At 35.2% G+C, this 18,286-nt stretch overlaps 1 protein-coding gene across 11 annotated transcripts in view; it reads left to right on the forward strand.

Moving 5' to 3' along the window:
* The window catches only part of LOC111864305 (titin), a gene marked incomplete at its 5' end in the record, with an annotated part of 253,509 nt that extends 243,921 nt beyond the window's left edge, over nt 1–9,588 (forward strand). For all 11 annotated transcript variants that reach the window (XM_023851449.2, XM_023851450.2, XM_033751371.1 and 8 more), the window contains 4 exon segments: nt 409–603; nt 3,369–3,574; nt 6,922–7,021; nt 8,159–9,588. In XM_023851449.2, coding sequence (XP_023707217.2) covers nt 409–603; nt 3,369–3,574; nt 6,922–7,021; nt 8,159–8,352 — 695 coding nt within the window.
* Nucleotides 9,589–18,286: the final 8,698 nt, after the last annotated feature.

Genomic DNA, 18,286 nt, shown 5'->3' on the forward strand with positions numbered 1-18,286 from the left:
GCCGAACAACAGCAGAGGGCACTGGAAACAAAGCATTGCTTCCAGAGAATTCTATCAGTTGTAGGACTGTGAAATAAAAAGGTATATTTGTCTCTATGCTTAACTGAACGCCTCACTGTGAAGATGTATGAGTATGTGGAAGTACAGCTCTGTGGATGCTTAACCTTGGCACTAAATGGAAGTGAGTGGTAAGCTTCATGCTCCAGCTTTTTATATTTGGGGGTGGGGGGAAAGCCCCTATAACCCAATGGATAGTATCCATAATACTGAACAGACTGAATTCACTTTATTTAACCATGCAAAATTTGTTATAAGTCATCTTCACAATTTGAACATTTTGGGATTTCTGCCACCATTCAAATACATCTCTTTCTTCTTTTGTGAATAACATAGTTTATGTTTATTTAGGTTATGTTATTGAGATGAGACTGCCCTCAGAGAAGACATGGACAAAGGTGGTTACATTAGAACCATCTGTCACTCAACACTGCATTGAGAACTTGAAAGAAAAATCCAAGTTATTCTTCCGGGTATATGCTGAGAATTCCATTGGACTGAGTCCACCAGCTAGTACAGAAATTGTTAGCCTCAAAACACATGCCAGTAAGTAAACATTTCCTCATGTTTTGATACTGATCTGTTGAGAGTGATCGTGTTTCTAAGAGTATACAAGTAGGTCACACCTTTTATATGAAATTTTTGGTCTGAAAAGGGGGTGTGACCTCTTTGGAGTTGCCGGCCATTCTCATTTGCAAGACATTGGGAATGTGTAAGATACAGCTTTCTTTAGCATAGAGGTGTAGAAGTTGGGATGTGGTGTAATCCATTTTAATGAAAATACATATATGCTAGGATTACAAAACGTTTCAAGACAATATTCTCTATCAAAACATAACCCATACAAGGCAGGGGGTAATTAAAAACAGTAACTTCTAAAAAATATCCATTCTTTTGAAGTTATCTAGAAATATACAATACAGAAATTTGTTTTAGCAGAGCATAAGCCCAATTACACACCTTCACATGTTGGTAGCACATACTGAAATAAATGCTACCAATGCATACAGAAATGTTGATATTATTTATTCTTAAAATTCGTATTTAACATATATCAACGTGACTCATTAAATTGATTTCAAACAAGATACAAAATTAAAAAGAAATTAGTGTTTTTCTTATTGCCAGTATAGGTTTCATTCACATAATAGCAGCTTGCCTTGAATTCCATTCCACAATTTGAGACTACTACAAACGTTAAACTAATGCCTTTCACGTTAAATAATGGATCACCTCTTTCGTTGTTCATGTACACATATCACTTACTAGGCTCTCTGTATTTCCCAAAATTTTCTGCTTTGGGGCCTTGTCATAATCACCAAAAACTGAGAAGACTGTTGGTTCTCATGAGTACAGGCTACTGGTTTCTCTAGTCAGTGTCATTGAACTTTCTCCTCGTTGGCCTGTTCCTGTTTTTTCTGCACTTTTAACCATGTTAAACTTAAGGAATTTCTGGTATGACCCCATTTTGACAACATGCTCATACACATACTCAAATTACTATAAATAACGGGTATATAGCTACAGCTGGGACTAAAGTGATTTCCAGAAATACATGGGATCATATATGTGTCATTATGTGCGCCATCTTAAGAAACATCGATCTGAAGGTGAGGGACATTTTATAGCACAATGAAAATGCAACATCACTTTTTGCAGAGAATTGAAAATACAAATTTGTTACCATAAAACAGGTACAAAACCTACATGTATAAATATTGTAGCATGTAGAACTGTTACTGGGTAATGACTTCAAAACAAACAACGAAACAACATCCTCTGCTGGGTACACAGATTCTTAATGAGGAAGTATACGCAACTGTTACCAAGGAACTCCTATTACAGACAAACACATTCCCATGGAAATGGTTGGAGTACAACAATGAACGATGTTTTCTACGTGGTCCATGCCAAGATGTCATAGGCAAGGGACAAGTTTAGAAATTAGTCAGTTTTAACAGAGTAACTTGTCAGTAGTCAGTTGTGAGGAAATCTGTGAACAGAAGATTTGGTTGGTGCAGTTGAAGAATATCCATTGTTAAGATACATTACTGGGAAACGACTAGTGAAAACAGACTAAAAAGACTGAGCATGTGCTATAGCGATTTGTAAAGTGTAGAAATTAACGATAGTGTTATAGTTATTTTTAGTTACGACCTGTGAGTGGTCAATAAATCGAATCTCCAATCCAAAATCCCATAGAGAGCCACTCTAACATGTGAAAATATGTACATTCACATCTGTCTTATCATTGTTTTGGGAAACACAACACTTTCAGCTACACCAAATATAAGTATATATTTTAAAGCTTTATATTTCATTCCATTCATGTGACAGGTTTCCTATTTAGAGCAATCTAAAACAGGAATACGTTTCATTAACACTGCTTTTGATCTTGACTGCAGAATATGCCATTAGGAAAGTGCAGAAGAATTAGGGGGGACTGGAGTTCAGTGGACCACAACAGCTACTGGCCTATGCTTAAAATGTTAACATTGGACAGAAGCATGAATACCACAAAAAATAATACAGAATTTGATTATAATCTAGTAATGAAGTTAGTCCAGAAGCATATGTGTGGAACCAATGTATATCTCCTTCTCTTGTCATTGGCATGTTGGACAAAATTGTGATATAAGGATAGCTAATAAATTCTTAAAAAGGAGGCAAAATACAAGAGCTTGGGAATGGCAGTGACATATAAAAATCATATTAATGACAATATTAAGAGCAAATGAAATCTGAAGAATGCTCAATACCATTCAGTCCAGAATTTTTAACACATGTTCTTTCTGAAAACTTAAAGTTTAAAAAATACAAAATTTAAATCTAGCCTGTTGTATTGCATGGGTGTGAAGTTTGATCTCAGTCAGAGGAAAGAATATAGACTGATGGTATTTGGGAATGGAGTATGGAGAAGAATATTTCCCTCAAGGGAAAAAAGACCATTTGGGACCTAGACCTAGATGACATAATATTAAAATGAATTTTAGAGAAATTTAATATGAAGATATGGAAAAGGCTTGGTTGGTATAGTTCGCTTGTGGACTACAGGCCACGGAGTTTTTTTATGTGGAATAGAGTCAAGTGGCTCAGAATATGGTTCATTGGTGTACTCTTGTGAATATGGTAATGAACTGTTCAGTTCCACAAAAGAAGGGAATTTCTAAAATCAGTAACAATCGCCGTCCAAAAAAGAACTCCTCACACTGGAATTAATTACTTGTTTAATCTTTTCTTATTACAACACCGTTCATAAGAAATACAGATTCAAAATACAGTACCAAAACTGTGTCTATCTACTGTTACAGCACCTCCATCACCTCCAACTGCTCCACTGGAGATCCGTATCGTTGGTCCTAATTCCATCATAATTGAGTGGGGAAAACCTGAAACAGATGGAGGAGCACCTCTTGAAAGCTACACCATTGCTATACGAGATATAAAGAAGACTATGTGGATAGAAGTTGGTCGAGTAAAAGCAGACATACAGAAACTTAATATAAAAGATCTACAAGTAAGTGATTATGTTATATTTTAGCGTCCTGTTACGCTGATTCATGTCCATGGTTTATTCTGACCGTCTTACAGTGTATACACTTTTTCACCTTATTCTTCACTTCCACACTACATGTTTCAGCACTAATATGCCATTTTCAGGTGTCTTTATGCACGTTAAACTATTGTACTGCATGCCATAATGTCTTCATTCTAAAATGACTAAAATCTGTATTCGTCATATAGGACGATGAATTCTAAATAATAAAACTTTTCAGGATTCTTCCTACGTCGCACTCAAACACGCGAATTATGCCAATCCTCTTTTATGTGAGCATTCTTCCTACATATATTTGTGTATCTGTAACGTGAAATTGTTATTCATTAATACCACTTTCTGACTTTTATCTGTTACATGTGGCTTTATAATATTTAATACTCAACAAACAAAGATCCAACACAACAATACCAAAATGATATTAAACAAACAATAAAACTATGCACAAATACAATACAAAAAGAACAAAAATGGAAATACACGAACATGAATCCCATGGCCCCAAATTTACACGCAACAAAAAAACTACACAAAAACAACACACCTATTAGATCCATAATCAACTGGAGAAATGCCCCAGCATACCAATTAGCAATACTTTTATCCAGAACACTACTAGAACACTTACAATTGCCAAACGCATACAATATACATAACTCCATACAATTAATGGATGATTTAAACACCATTATAATAGATGAAAACATACGGTTATGTTCTTTTGATATAGAAAACATGTATACAAACATACGCAAGAAAGATATAAGGAACATAACTAAAAACATACTACAATACAATCATAATACAAACATAAATACACAAAGATAAATTATGTACATAATGAACACTATACTAGACCAAAATTATTTTCAGTACGAACAAAAATATTACAAACAAACAGATGGTTTAGCGATGGGAGCTCCAACATCTGCAATATTAGCAGAAATATACTTACAGAATATGGAACACACATAAATATACAACATATTAAAAAATCAGAACATAATTGGATATTTCAGATATGTCATCAACATACTAATATTGTATGATATAAACAAAACAAATATTGACAATGTGACTGCGGAATTTAATAAACTGCAGCCAACGATAAATTTCACATTAGAGAAAGAGTACCATAAATCTATCAATTTCCTAGATATAGGAATATATAGAGGAACAGAAAAAGTTACAATTTTCAGTCCACCAAAAACACACAGCAACGGACATAATAATACCAAGTGACTCGTGTCATCCACAAGAACACAAGATATCTGGTATTAAATTTCTCATAGATCGAGTAAAAAACTACTCCATTACCAGAACAGCAAAAGATAATGAGATAGATACTATAAGCAACATACTTATAAATAATAAGTACAACACAGATATAATTACAAAACTAACTACAAACAGCAGAAAACAAAATACTGCAAAAAAGCAGAACTTCATAAAGAATTCAGAAGGACAAAAATCAAAAACGAAATGGGCAACATTCGCATATATAGGAAAAGAAACAAGAAATATAACAAAAATATTTCGAGACACAAAATTGAAAATAGCATTTAAAACTAAGAACAATTTACAACATATATTAAAATCAAGGCCATGAATAAATAAATATAATAATAATGGCATATATAGCACGAAATGCCTAGATTGCCCAATGGAATATATAGGACAAACGGGAAGGAAATTTAACACCAGATACAAAGAACACATACATGACATAAGACACAATAACAGCAGTACAGGATACTCAGAACACATATTAAACACAGGACATGCATATGGTACTATAGAAAACACTATGGATATCATAGTAACAAATAAGAAAGGACAATACTTAAACACATTGGAAAACTATCATATATACAGAACGACAAAGAAAAACACACATATGAACAATATAAATAAAGATATATATAACCTAATATTTCACAAATTACATACTATTTACACAGAACAGCATAAAAACACCCCACCTCCTACCCCCACATCTACCCCCACAACATCATAACACAACCAAAATGAAGACAGCACACACACACACAGATCCAGCAGTACAACGCATGCAGTAACAGGAGCAAAACACAACACAGAACACGGTGAGTATTAAATATTATAAAGCCACATGTAACAGATAAAAGTCAGAAAGTGGTATTAATGAATAACAATTTCACGTTACAGATACACAAATATAAGTAGGAAGAATGCTCACATAAAAGAGGATTGGCATAATTCGCGTGTTTGAGTGCGACGTAGGAAGAATCCTGAAAAGATTTTTTAGAATTCATCGTCCTATATGATGAATACAGATTTTAGTCATTTTAGAATGAAGACATTATGGCATGCAGTACAATAGTTTAACGTGCATAAAGACACCTGAAGATGGCACATTAGTGCTGAAACATGTAGTGTGGAAGTGAAGAATAAGGTGAAAAAGTGTATACACTGTAAGACGGTCAGCATTAACCATGGACAAGTAAGTGATTATTTCAAAATATAGTGGCTGATTGTAGATCACATTTGGATAGAAAATGAAAACTGCCACCTAATGCTCATTTTTATCATAGTGTTAAGTGATTAAATATAAAAATTGTCAGGAAATTCTGGTTCACTGTAATGTAGCAGAAGAGCAGCCTCCGTAGTCTAGGTGTAACGTTCCCACCTCATGACTCAAGGTACACGGGTTCAAACCCAGTGGATGTCATGGAAAAATTCAGGGAACATGTTCTCCGGGAGGGACTTTAAGCCGTGTGTCCCGTGTCATAGATTTATGGCACGTAAAAGATCCTCATGTCTCTAGGAGACCTCTGAGCAAAATTAGGCAGTTTCCCACCCAAGTAGTTTCCAATTCCTCCAGTAGATGGGGAAGTATCAGGGACAACTACTGGAGAGGGCCGACCTCGCTGGCAGAAAGGGGCTGATACTGAGCACCAGTACTGGAAGGGCATGGTGACTAGTTAGAATAATCACACACAATAGATCAATAAATGGTCACAGTGCATGGGGTAACCCACCCCCTCCGAATAATAATAATAATAATGTAGTAGAACCCCAAATAAATAACTCTCTTACACTATGACCACATATCTTATAATGAAGAATAATTAGCAAAAATTGTCTGTCCTGTTTGTTTACATCTGAAAGAAACATAAGTATGCTACAGCAAGGTAAAGAATCCTTATCACTGCTGATAAGTCTATTTTGTTCTATTGAGCCAGTGATAGAATATTTTTATGCATTCAACCGTTTAGGTTTACAATTACAGTATGATGTTAAATAAAAAAATATTCATTAATCAACAGGAAAATCATGAGTATCTCATAAGAATATTTGCCCGAAATGAAGTTGGACTCAGTGACCCGCTTGAATCAGAGGAACCATTCAAAGTCTTGCGTCCTACTGGTGAGTACTTTCCCAAACACATTTTCAAGTCTTTTTTTTAATATTGCATGCATATAAATTGTAAACTACTTAACAAAGAAAAATGGATAAGACAAAGTATTGTTCAACATGAAATATATGTGTATATCTGGTCCATTCCATCATATATATTATTTTGAGTATGACCCTTGTTTAATGAAAACCAGATAATGCAAGTATACCCAAAAATGTTCTTAGTTTTAAGAATACACAAAGTCAATGAAAATTTTTCTGTGTAACTTAAAATGGTAGTCATCATCCTTCCTTCTTCCGAGTCCCTTCCCTCCCCCAAATCCACTTATCCATCACAAATGAAGATCACATTCCCACACCTACCTCCAAAGGACTCATTCTGCCACCATAACCGTTATAATATAGTATGACCTCTAACCATGCATGCTTGATCTCATGGCTGTTGTCAGAAATACCTGTAATGAGTATGGTAGACCATCAAGAAATTCCTTTATGCTTGGCACCTTTGCCTCAACAGATTTCTTGTACTTACATCCGCTTACATTCATGCATGAGAGATAAAGATTTGCAAGTTAACCGAATGCTTCTTATCCCTTCTGTGATTTAGTGATTTCTCCTAGCCCTTACTGGTTAACGGATATTTTCTACATACAAATCCTTCTTGCCTTTCCTACAAGCTAAACACACTGAGCAGTTTAGTGTAACAGTAATGCTCTAGACTTATGTTTGGGAGGCGCATGGTTCAAATCTCAGCTAAGACACTAGATGCCCCAATTTCTTTTTGTGGCTTTCCTCAGTCCTTCCAGGCTAATGCTAGGATAGTACTTTGATTTAGGTCATGAACACTGCCTTCCAAATCCATTTTAGTTTATTATTTGTCAGTCATCTGATGCTGTGTAGTCTAGATATTGCCAGTGTTATAAAAATACCATGAAAGAGAAGAACCCCAGCACCCAATTCCTTCCACCTAAAGGTCTGTAAATAACGTATCTTAAAATGATACATTATCAATTAATCTTAATTTTTAGACAAAGTATACATAAGTATACAGGGCCATTCTTATTCATTTGGATCATTTATTAAGTTTCAAATTATGTAATTCATATGAGTATATGCTTATTACATTTTCATATTTCTTTACAACAGAAATTGAGTTTCTGGAAATTGATAAGGCAGAGACAACTGCTCCCACACTCAGCTTCAGCACAGAAACCACAACATCATGGATGAAAGAAGCTGGAATGGATGCTGATATCCGTTCATATGCACGGGGTTCTCTGCTCAGAAGAGATGAATACTTCTTCCGCATCTGGTATTACGCTCGACAGCTCTTCAAGTAGAACTGAACTACAAGAATAATTTATACTGTCACATCTGTCATTACTGTTCCATAAAATGTTCAATAATTTTTACAGGCTTCAAAATTGAATAAGTAGAATAAGAAACTGTATTTGTATTATTGTATTATGTGTATCTTGTAAACAATTTTCAGTTTCAGTCATCTGAAATTGTAAGAGAAACTCAGGAATATTTAAATTATTGTCTTTGAAGATATATATTTCTAGTTTTGTCAAGACATAATGCTGGTATAACAGATTGACAGATTGTATAAATTAATGTACCTGAAAAATGCATTAATTCCTAATGCTTCTCTGGAGCAGGGATACATTTTGTAGTGATCACACATGACAGGCTCTTTTTCAGACATTTCTTTGACTTAACTGTGTCATTCCTGGGAAAAGCAAAGTTAAAGAGTGACTTGACAAAGAGACTTTCATCATCAGCAAGACAAGACAAAGAATCTACTCCACAAACACTTCAGTTTATGTATAAGGACCAAACTTGTTATACAGTATTGTTGAATTACCACTTCTCCCCATTATGTGTACATAATAAGAGATGTAGAGAAATGTTGAGTACTTTAATCTTGTAATGCACCCAAGATATACATTATTCTTAAAGTAGTTAAAGTGACTGTCCATATTAATGTGGACTAGATTATGTTAATTGTCTGTACCACCCGTTCTGTTGTTATAAAACAACTGTAGCTGCTGATATTTTATGGAATCTGGAATTTCCAGTCATAAGTCTATTTCTATGATGATGACAACCTATTACAGAGTCCCACAGTTGATGTATACTGATGAGGATGTAAAATCGAATGTGCAAAATATTTTATTCTATGTATAGAATGCTGTGATATAATTTTATGATTTCTCTTGTAGCTTAAGGGTGTATGTATAATTTTGCATGCTTCATTCCTTCCGATTGATACATGAAACCAATATAATTTATTACTTAAAGATGCTGATGTGCTACCTGGTATTTGTTTATTTTCTTTATAATCAGCAATAGTTGGGTTTCTTTTTTTTTGTTTTTTTTTTTTCAATCCTATAGTTGTGGCATTTGATCTGACTGCATGTAAAAGAGTATATGTTGTTCACCACATTTCTACTCTTATTTCAGGAATGGAGACGTAATATAGGTGCATTTTTACAGCCTGAAAACAGAGAAGAAATCTGGTGATCAAAGTCAAAAGAATGATAAATAAAATTACCTGTATACTATAAATATAATGTATGTGAATCATTTACTGGTACTGTATTATATGGAATATGCTGCTAACAGTGGGACATGTTTCAGAGTATACAATTTTATTGTCACATTCATGTTTAGCAGATCATACACGTATATATTTAGCAAACATCTGATCTACAGGCAACCAGGAAACATCTCTCTATTGTTGGCTGTACTATCATTTCTCAGATGTCCGTGGCCTGTTTTTCATCAGCAATGAGCTTAACCCTTCAGGCATGTATGTTGCAGTGTTATGCAATTTCATTAGTCTTCTTGACATGTGTGATGTCCTTCTGCACTTAAGAGAGTAACAGAGAGTGAAAGTCAGGCCTTTCGGCCTATTAACAGAGCATTCCTAAGATATGGCTGGCTGTACTTGACTTCCAACATATTTCACAACAGTTCAGATCCAAAAACTTGAAAACTAAATTTAAAAATATTTTGCTTTGATTTTTAGTAATGACATTTCCTCCACATAAGGTTAAATGATTATACTGCTGCGTCTTTCGTTTGTTAGGCCTTGTATGTGAAAACAGAGGGCATCATGTGAAGGTGAGTTTAACATTATAATATGGGTCCCTACAAGATGCTTCCTGCTTACTAAACATTTTCTTTCAAAAGAGTATTGTATTTTTTCATTGAAGATGAACATATAAGAAACAACAACTTTGCCATTTTGGTATACATCTGAAATGTAGGGTCTTCAATGAAAAAATACAAATTACAAGTGGTTGATAACAAAGTGCTCAAGGAAATTCTTGGACCTCAAAAATGAAGTAAATCAGAAGTCGAGAATGCTACATAGTCAGTAACTTCGTGGCTTATACCAATCAGCAGGTATTGTTTGGATAGTGAAATGTGGGAGGTTAAAATGGATTGGGCATCTAGCATGACGAGGGAAAGAAGAAATGCAGAAATAATTTTAATGGAAAAACCTCTCAGAAGATCGGAATATAACACTAAGATTGATATGGGTGTCCAGGTCACCTACCTGCGTCAGAGCCACAGCCAGGAGGCTGGCCTGTCTGAATAAGGTTAGTGGTGCCCTAAGGTAAGGTGTGAACTGCTGTGCTGAGACCTGCATGGCAGTGAGGAAACAGTGTGGTGAACGGTGTCCTTGGAATTCAAGGCAACATCCCATTGTACACAGTGTGTCCATGTTCTGTCAGAACTGTGTTTATTAAAAGTACAAGGTGTCCAGGTCACTTTTCCTGCATCAGAGCCGCAGCCAGCAGACTGGCCTGTCTGAATAAGGTTAGTGGTGCCCTAAGGTAAGGTGTGAACTGCTGTGCTGAGACCTGCATGGCAGTGAGGAAACAGTGTGGTGAACGGTGTCCTTGGAATTCAAGGCAACATCCCATTGTACACAGTGTGTCCATGTTCTCTTAGAACTGTGTTTATTAAAAGTACAAGATGTGAATTATTTTCAAAATTTAATTCTTTTTATTCAAAATAGTCTCCTTCTGAATCAACACATAGATGGAATCAATTGAAAAGATTTTGAAAACAGTCACTGCACTCCTTTTGTGGAATCACATTTAAAACTGCGGTACATTCCCTTTGGATGTCCTGGATGGTGTTGTGATGGTCTCCTTTCATCGCCAACTTAACTTTTGGGAACAACCAGAACTCTGCTGAAGCCAAATCTGGAGAATGTGGAGGATGATCACGGACTGTGATCCCTTTTCTGGCCAAAAAATCATGCACAATCTTCGATTTGTGGGGTGGGGCATTGTCGTGGAGGAGCGACCAGGAACCTTGCTCTCGATATTCAGGTCGAATCCGAAGAATTCTCGCCTACAAACGATTGAGGACTCCAAGATCATAATCAGAATTCACTGGTTGATCTTCTGGCAGAAATTCCTTGTGAATGATTCCTTTGGAATCGAAGAAAACGGTTAACAGAGTCTTTACTCGACTCTGTTGCATGCACACTTTCTTTGGTTTCCGCTTCTTTGGGCTGAACCACACTGCACTCTGTCGCTTTTCTCTTGACAGGGTTCAAACGTGTGCCACCTTGTCATTCTCAAGATGAGGGTTCTTTGATGTTGTCCTGTATGTGTTTGTGGCGATCCCGTAAAGAGAAATAATAAGAAAGATCACATGAACCTGCTTGGTTTATAAATTCCAACAAAATTTTAACAAACCAATCACAAATATTTTAATGTATTGGAACAGCCACTGTAGTTGTAAAAACTTTAGATTTTATGCCCACTTGTATAGTATTAATACTGTAACATGTTTCGTTACTGAAGACACCATAGAGATTGTTAATTGGTTTATTTAACAACCAGAGATTGTTAATTGGTTTATTTAACAACCTACAAGTATCGGCTACAATTAATTATAACAATGTTACGGGTTTCCATACTTTACAAACCCTACAACCAAATCTCTTCACACTATCTTCAAGAGTCTTCACGTATTAATAACGCGGGAGCTATACAAGTCTCTCTGAATTACACACTCCAAATATAACTGTACTACAGCACACACAAAGTCTTGAAAGCACACAATAAGTCTTCCACTCGCTGACTTCTTAGTTATCGCACACTGTCGCATAAAATCATGTAACCACACATTCGGGTCTTCTTACCGCGACTGCTGCTATATTTCAACTCTACTCGTAGGCAGTGTGGTTCACTTATATAGTTGCAGCGCTTGCCTGTTGCATAATCGGTACCGCTGTTGGCTGGCACCTTGTTGACAGCGGTGTTGTGTGCCAGGTCACAGTGCGGAGGGGGGAGTCGGAGCGCTGACTCACCAGCCACGTCACTGCTGGGTAGGGAGGGCTTCTCCATTGCGCAACGTCAATATTATATGTGTATTTTAATGTTAAGAACATATATTATAATAGTAACTTCCAACTGAATTGATGTAAAGGTGCTTCTCTGATGATGGTCTCTGAAGACCGAAACATGTAAGGGCATAAATAATTAGAAAAAGAAAAATCTTCACCAGTCACATTAGACGGAACTGCTTAACTTTTCATGATATTGTTAGTGTGACGGACCAGAATGAAACAAATCAACTACTTCTGTAGTTCGAAAAAATGTAAAACTAGGCTTAGACGGCCACCACGCTGTCTGTGTGCCTGTGTATCCTCTTTCAAAATTGAATGACTAAATCAATCTTTATGGAATTTGATAAGTTAGGTTAAATATAGCCAATTCCGTTGAACTGTTTTTTTGAATCCATATTGATCCGAGGCAATTATATTATTTTCTTCAGTATGTTGAAGCAGTCTATTACGAGGGGCGTTCAAGTTCTAAGGTCTCCGATTTTTTTTCTCAGGACTGGGAGCAGATAGACACATGCGGTTTTGTTTAAAATATGTGTGCACTCTTTGTGAATGCGTGACAGAGATGGCAGAACTCTAGTGGTAGCGGCGAGTGTGAGGAGTGTTTTTGATACTTAAAATGGCGACGTTTTCGTTACAAGAACAGCGAGTAATCATTCGTTTTCTCCACTTGCGTGGTGTGACACCCATTGAAATTCATCGCCAGTTGAGTGAGACATGTGGTGATGGTGTCATGAATGTGAAAAATGTGCGTTCATGGGCGTGACAGTTCAAAGAAGGCTGAACGTCGTGTGACAACGAACCAAAACAATCTCGGCCTCGCACCAGCCGGTCTGACAACATGGTCGAGCGAGTTGAGAAAGTTGTTTTGGAGGATCGCCGATTGAGTGTGGAAAACATCGCCCCCAAAGTTGGCATTTCCGTGGGATCTGCGCACAAAATCCTGCATGAAGACCTGCGAATGCGGAAAGTGTCCTCCAGGTGGGTTCCACGAATTTTGGCGGATGACCACAAGGCTGCACGCATGGCAATGATGAAGGCATGAATGGGACTTTCTTTTCATCAACTGTGACAATGGATGAGACATGGATGCCGTTTTTCAATCCGCTATTGCATCAGCAATTTTTCAGTGGTCAAAACAGACTCCTACAGAAGCCTTCGCAGCGGCCATGGAATCATGGCGTCAACGTTGTGAAAAATGTGTACGGCTGCAGGGAGATTACGTTGAAAAGTGACAGAAGTTTCAAATTTGTTGTATGATTATTGTGTGAGAAAAAAATCAGAGACCTTAGAACTTGAATGCACAACGTATAAATAACTTTCTCAAAGATTTTAGAAAAAGATGTTAAAAGGGATATCGGTCTAGAGGCAGATATCTCAACTTTATTACCTTTTTTAAATATCAGAAAAACTTGAGAAGATTTTAAACGTGTAGGAAACGTGCCTGTAGATAACATCCTATTGCGTATATAAATCAAAGGAGATGAGATAAATGGCATACTCAGTTTTACTATCCTAGACAGTACTTCGTCATAGCCACAAAAGTTTTTCTATTTCAAACTTCTGTTTATCTTATAAATTTCTTTCTTAGTAACAGGCTTGAAATTTATTGGTAGGAAAGATTGGTGAGATTCATGTACTTGGTATTCCAAATACGAATGTTGATTAATTTGGTTGTGGTCTTGTTTAATCATATCTAAGACAGATTCATCCACAACTTTAGAGAAGTAATTATTAAAGGTATCTGCCAAAATTTGAGGACTTTAGTTAGTTTCCCTTCAATGTTTAACATAAGTTCACTCTTAGTATTAGATCCTTTATTAGATAAGGATTTGATAACATTCCAGGCTTCTTTCGTTTTATTTGATGATTGAGATATTTATTTATTATAATGCAATTTCTTTGCTAACTGAATGGTGCTGGTTAAAATTTTGCAATATTTTTTATAATAATCTTTTAAGAGACTGTTATTAGATGTCTTACTAAGCAAATATAGGTCTGTTTTGTGCCTACATGAAATTAATATACCTTTAGTAAGCCATCCTCTCGATGTATCTTTCACTGAAGATTTATGTAAAGGAAAACTAGAGTAAAATATCCTTAGGTAAGTATTCAAGAAATTGTTATTACATTTACATCATTGTCACTTTTAGAATCAAAGACGTTTTCCCAGTTTTCATAACTCAAGTTCAATTTAAATTCCCTTATGGAGGAATCGTCATAATATCTACCAATTCTCACCAATCCAGATTTAGGAAATTTATATGAGGGATTACAAAGTGTGAGCATTAGAGCATCATGGTCAGATAATACATTATAGTATGGTTTGATATTAAAATTTGTATTCCTGCTTCTGTCAAGAAAAATGTTATCACTTGATACTGAGTAGGTGTTAATATGAGTAGGAAAGTCTACAATGTAGTCTAAATTATACAACTCTAAAAGGGAGGCGATTTTATATTATTTGTGTTAATTGTCATGAAATTTACATTAAAGTCTCCACATATAACCAAATTAACCTGATTTTGATATATTTAATATTTCTTCTAGTTTCATTAAAGAGGTATCAAAATTTCCTGATGGGGATCTATATACTGACAGAACACAAAGATTTACAGGACTATGACTCAATCTAATCGCACATACCTCAAAGCCCTGTTCAATACAATAACTATCTAAGTTCATATTTATAAATTGATAAGATTTGTGAATAAATATACATACACCGCCACATTTAGTGTATTTCCTGCAGTAGTATGCACCCAAGTTATAATTATCAATACTTACTGTCTCAATAATAATTTCCGTTGATAAATGATGGTCCGACAGGCAAAGTATATGAGGTGCATCATTTACCCCAATTAATAATTAATTAATCAATTTTATTGCCTAAACCTCTAATATTTTGAGAAAAAATTTGGAGGTTTGATACATTGCCTGGATTTATTGCTTTTGGTATTGCCATAAAAAATCATCAGCTCTTGTGCTTGGAGCTTTCCTTGTCCTTTTTTATTTAAATGGAATGTCAGTATGATCGTCCTCAATGACTGTCCCACAATTCAATGAATTAACCCATGGATCATTATATATGATATAAGACACGTCAAATACTTTACAATAATAATAATAATATAATGATATAATAATATACTANGTATAGAAACAGTGATCAAGTAGGAATGTGTTCAAAGTCTCTTTAAACTTGTATAGTACTGGTATCTCTTTAATATACTGTGGCAACTAATTTAACATATGAAGTCCACTATTATTGAAATTGTTTTTGTATAGACTCATATTACATGGCACTATGAACAAGTCCTCTTTTCTCCTTGTATTGTGCGAGTGTATTCCTGAATTGGTTATGAAAACATTCAAATTGGTTTTTATGTAAACTAGAATTTCATATATATACAGACATGGTAAAGGTAATATATGTAACGATTTAAAATATTGTTTACAACTAATGGTTTTCAGAATTTCTAACATAGCTCTAATAGCTCTCTCCTGCAACCTAAAGATCAATTTTGCATTTCCTGAATTGCCCCAAAATATCAATCCATATAATAACAAGGATTGTAAATAAGTATAATATAAGGTGTGAACAGTCTCTAACCCTGATACTCTTTTTGACTACTCGTAAGGCAACACGTATTTTACAAAATTTATTTGCTAGTTGTTGAGTGTTGAGTACGTGCAGTCCACCTTAGATTCTTATCCAACCAAACTCCAAAAAATTTGGTATGTTCTGTATAATTGATAACTGTATCATAGAGCTTTATTGATGGGCATTCGACTTGCACTTTTGAGGTCGATGAAAGGATATTGCTGTTGTTTTTTCTTTATTAATAATTCCTAATCTATTCCTTTCAAACCACTTTGTGAGTGCTTTTATTGTTTTATTTATCTTCCTTTGGACATCATTAACACTATTTCCTGTTATAAGAATACTAGTATCGTCAGAAAAAACGTTCGTCTTCCATGTTGATCTTTAGTACCTTGCTTGACACCTGTAACTTCCCCACATGGTGCAGAAGTTGTTGAATTTTCTGCACATGGTGGACATTCTTCTGGTGATGTACTTCCTCCTGGCGTATTTGTAGCAGCTGTTGTTGTGTCTGGTTCTGCAGTTAGTCCAACCTTGTCCTTTCTTGTAGAGGATGGTTTCCAAAGTTTTCTTGATAAAACTGGGTTGATTGCATCTTGATTCAACGCTGGGCTGATTCTGCCTTCTTCATATATCTGGTTGTTGTGCTTCTTTTGTGATTTTACTACTTTATCTTCTTTCCAGATCATGCTGATTTGTTCTTCTATTTTTTTATGTAGCATGTGCTTTATAGTAGACTTTATCTTCTTGGCAACCAATTCTTTCCCTTTGTCGTTCATGTGTAGGCCATGTTTTGTAAATAGTTCTCTATTTAAGTCTAGCTTTATCAAAGCTGTATATTCAAAACCCTTCACCAGTTGACCCAATTTCCTATTGAAGGCTACTATCTCTTTGTTTACACAGGAATCTGAATGTAGATCATATCTGTGTGGTAGACACACATCTGGATGATGTTCGTATGGTTATTTTTCTTGAAGAAGTCTTCCAACTGATTTAAGCCACCAGTGGTCTCATTTCTGCCTACGTCTCTTGTGCCTCCCTATACTACTGTCACATCATTTTTGTCAAGAGTTTGACCTCTTCTTTCACTGTGTTTCTGATGGCCATTAGACCAGCACCTGGTTTTATGTATTAGTATTAGTATTTATTCAGTATTCCAGACATCCACAAGATGGATAGAGAACCTGTCTTCACTTAGTATGTACATACAGACCAATTACAAAAGTTGTGTACATGGAACACTACAACAGTCTAAAATATAAATAGTTAATACCTTAGATTACATAAATAAAAAGCCAGAAACATGTCATTTAAGAACACTCACATTAAATAAGAAATCCAAAATAAACAAATAATTATGATTTATAAATAGTAAAAAATTCTTCAAATTACAGAAAATAAGATTAATTGGCAGTGCACAGGTAGAACTCATAATTATAACAAAACAGGCATTATAAAATGAGTTTACAATGAACAAAAAATCATAAATTACAAATATAATACACAAGTGAGCAATCAAATTTACCTTCAGATATGTTTATTATAACTACTCTCATTATTGATCAAAGTACTCTTCTAATGAATAGAATGAATTCCTGTATAAACATTTTTTTAAAGTGGTTTTGAATTTAACTATGTTACCATTAACATTCTTAATATGAGAGGGTAATTGGTTAAAGATTTTTATCCCCAAATAATAAGCTCCTTTTTGATAAATGGATAAGTTTGTCTGCAGAATATATAAATTATTACTTTGCCTAGTTTCTAGGTTGTGACTTTTAATGCTTATTATAAAACGGTCTTTATGCTGAACTGCAAACATCAATAAGGACAATAAATATTGAGATGTCAGAGGCAAAATATGTAGTTTCTTAAATAAGTCTCTATACAAAACCCTATTCCCACATCCTTACTTAATTCTAATCGATTTTTTCTGCAAACGAAAAATTGTGGTGCTATGTAGGGGATTACCCCAAAATATGATTCCGTAGCTCATCACAGAGCGAAAGAAAGCATAATAAATTATTTTTAACGATGAGGTAGTCATGTATGTTTTGGTGCTTCTAATTATATAACAAGCCTTGCTCAATTTTTTGCAAGTGCTTCAATATGGTTGTCCTAAGACAAAGTTTCATTCATTATCATCCCTAGGAATTTTGTACAGGAAGTACTGGTGTAATGTTGTGTACACTATGATCGTCGTCGTGTACGTTCGCGTGTGTGAGGATGGTGATTCACACGCGAACTCAGGATGTTAAGGAATGTGTCACTACGTCTTGGAATGTAGAGGGTA

This window comes from Cryptotermes secundus, unplaced genomic scaffold (assembly GCF_002891405.2).
Source record: "Cryptotermes secundus unplaced genomic scaffold, Csec_1.0 scaffold156, whole genome shotgun sequence".
NCBI lineage: Eukaryota > Metazoa > Arthropoda > Insecta > Blattodea > Kalotermitidae > Cryptotermes > Cryptotermes secundus.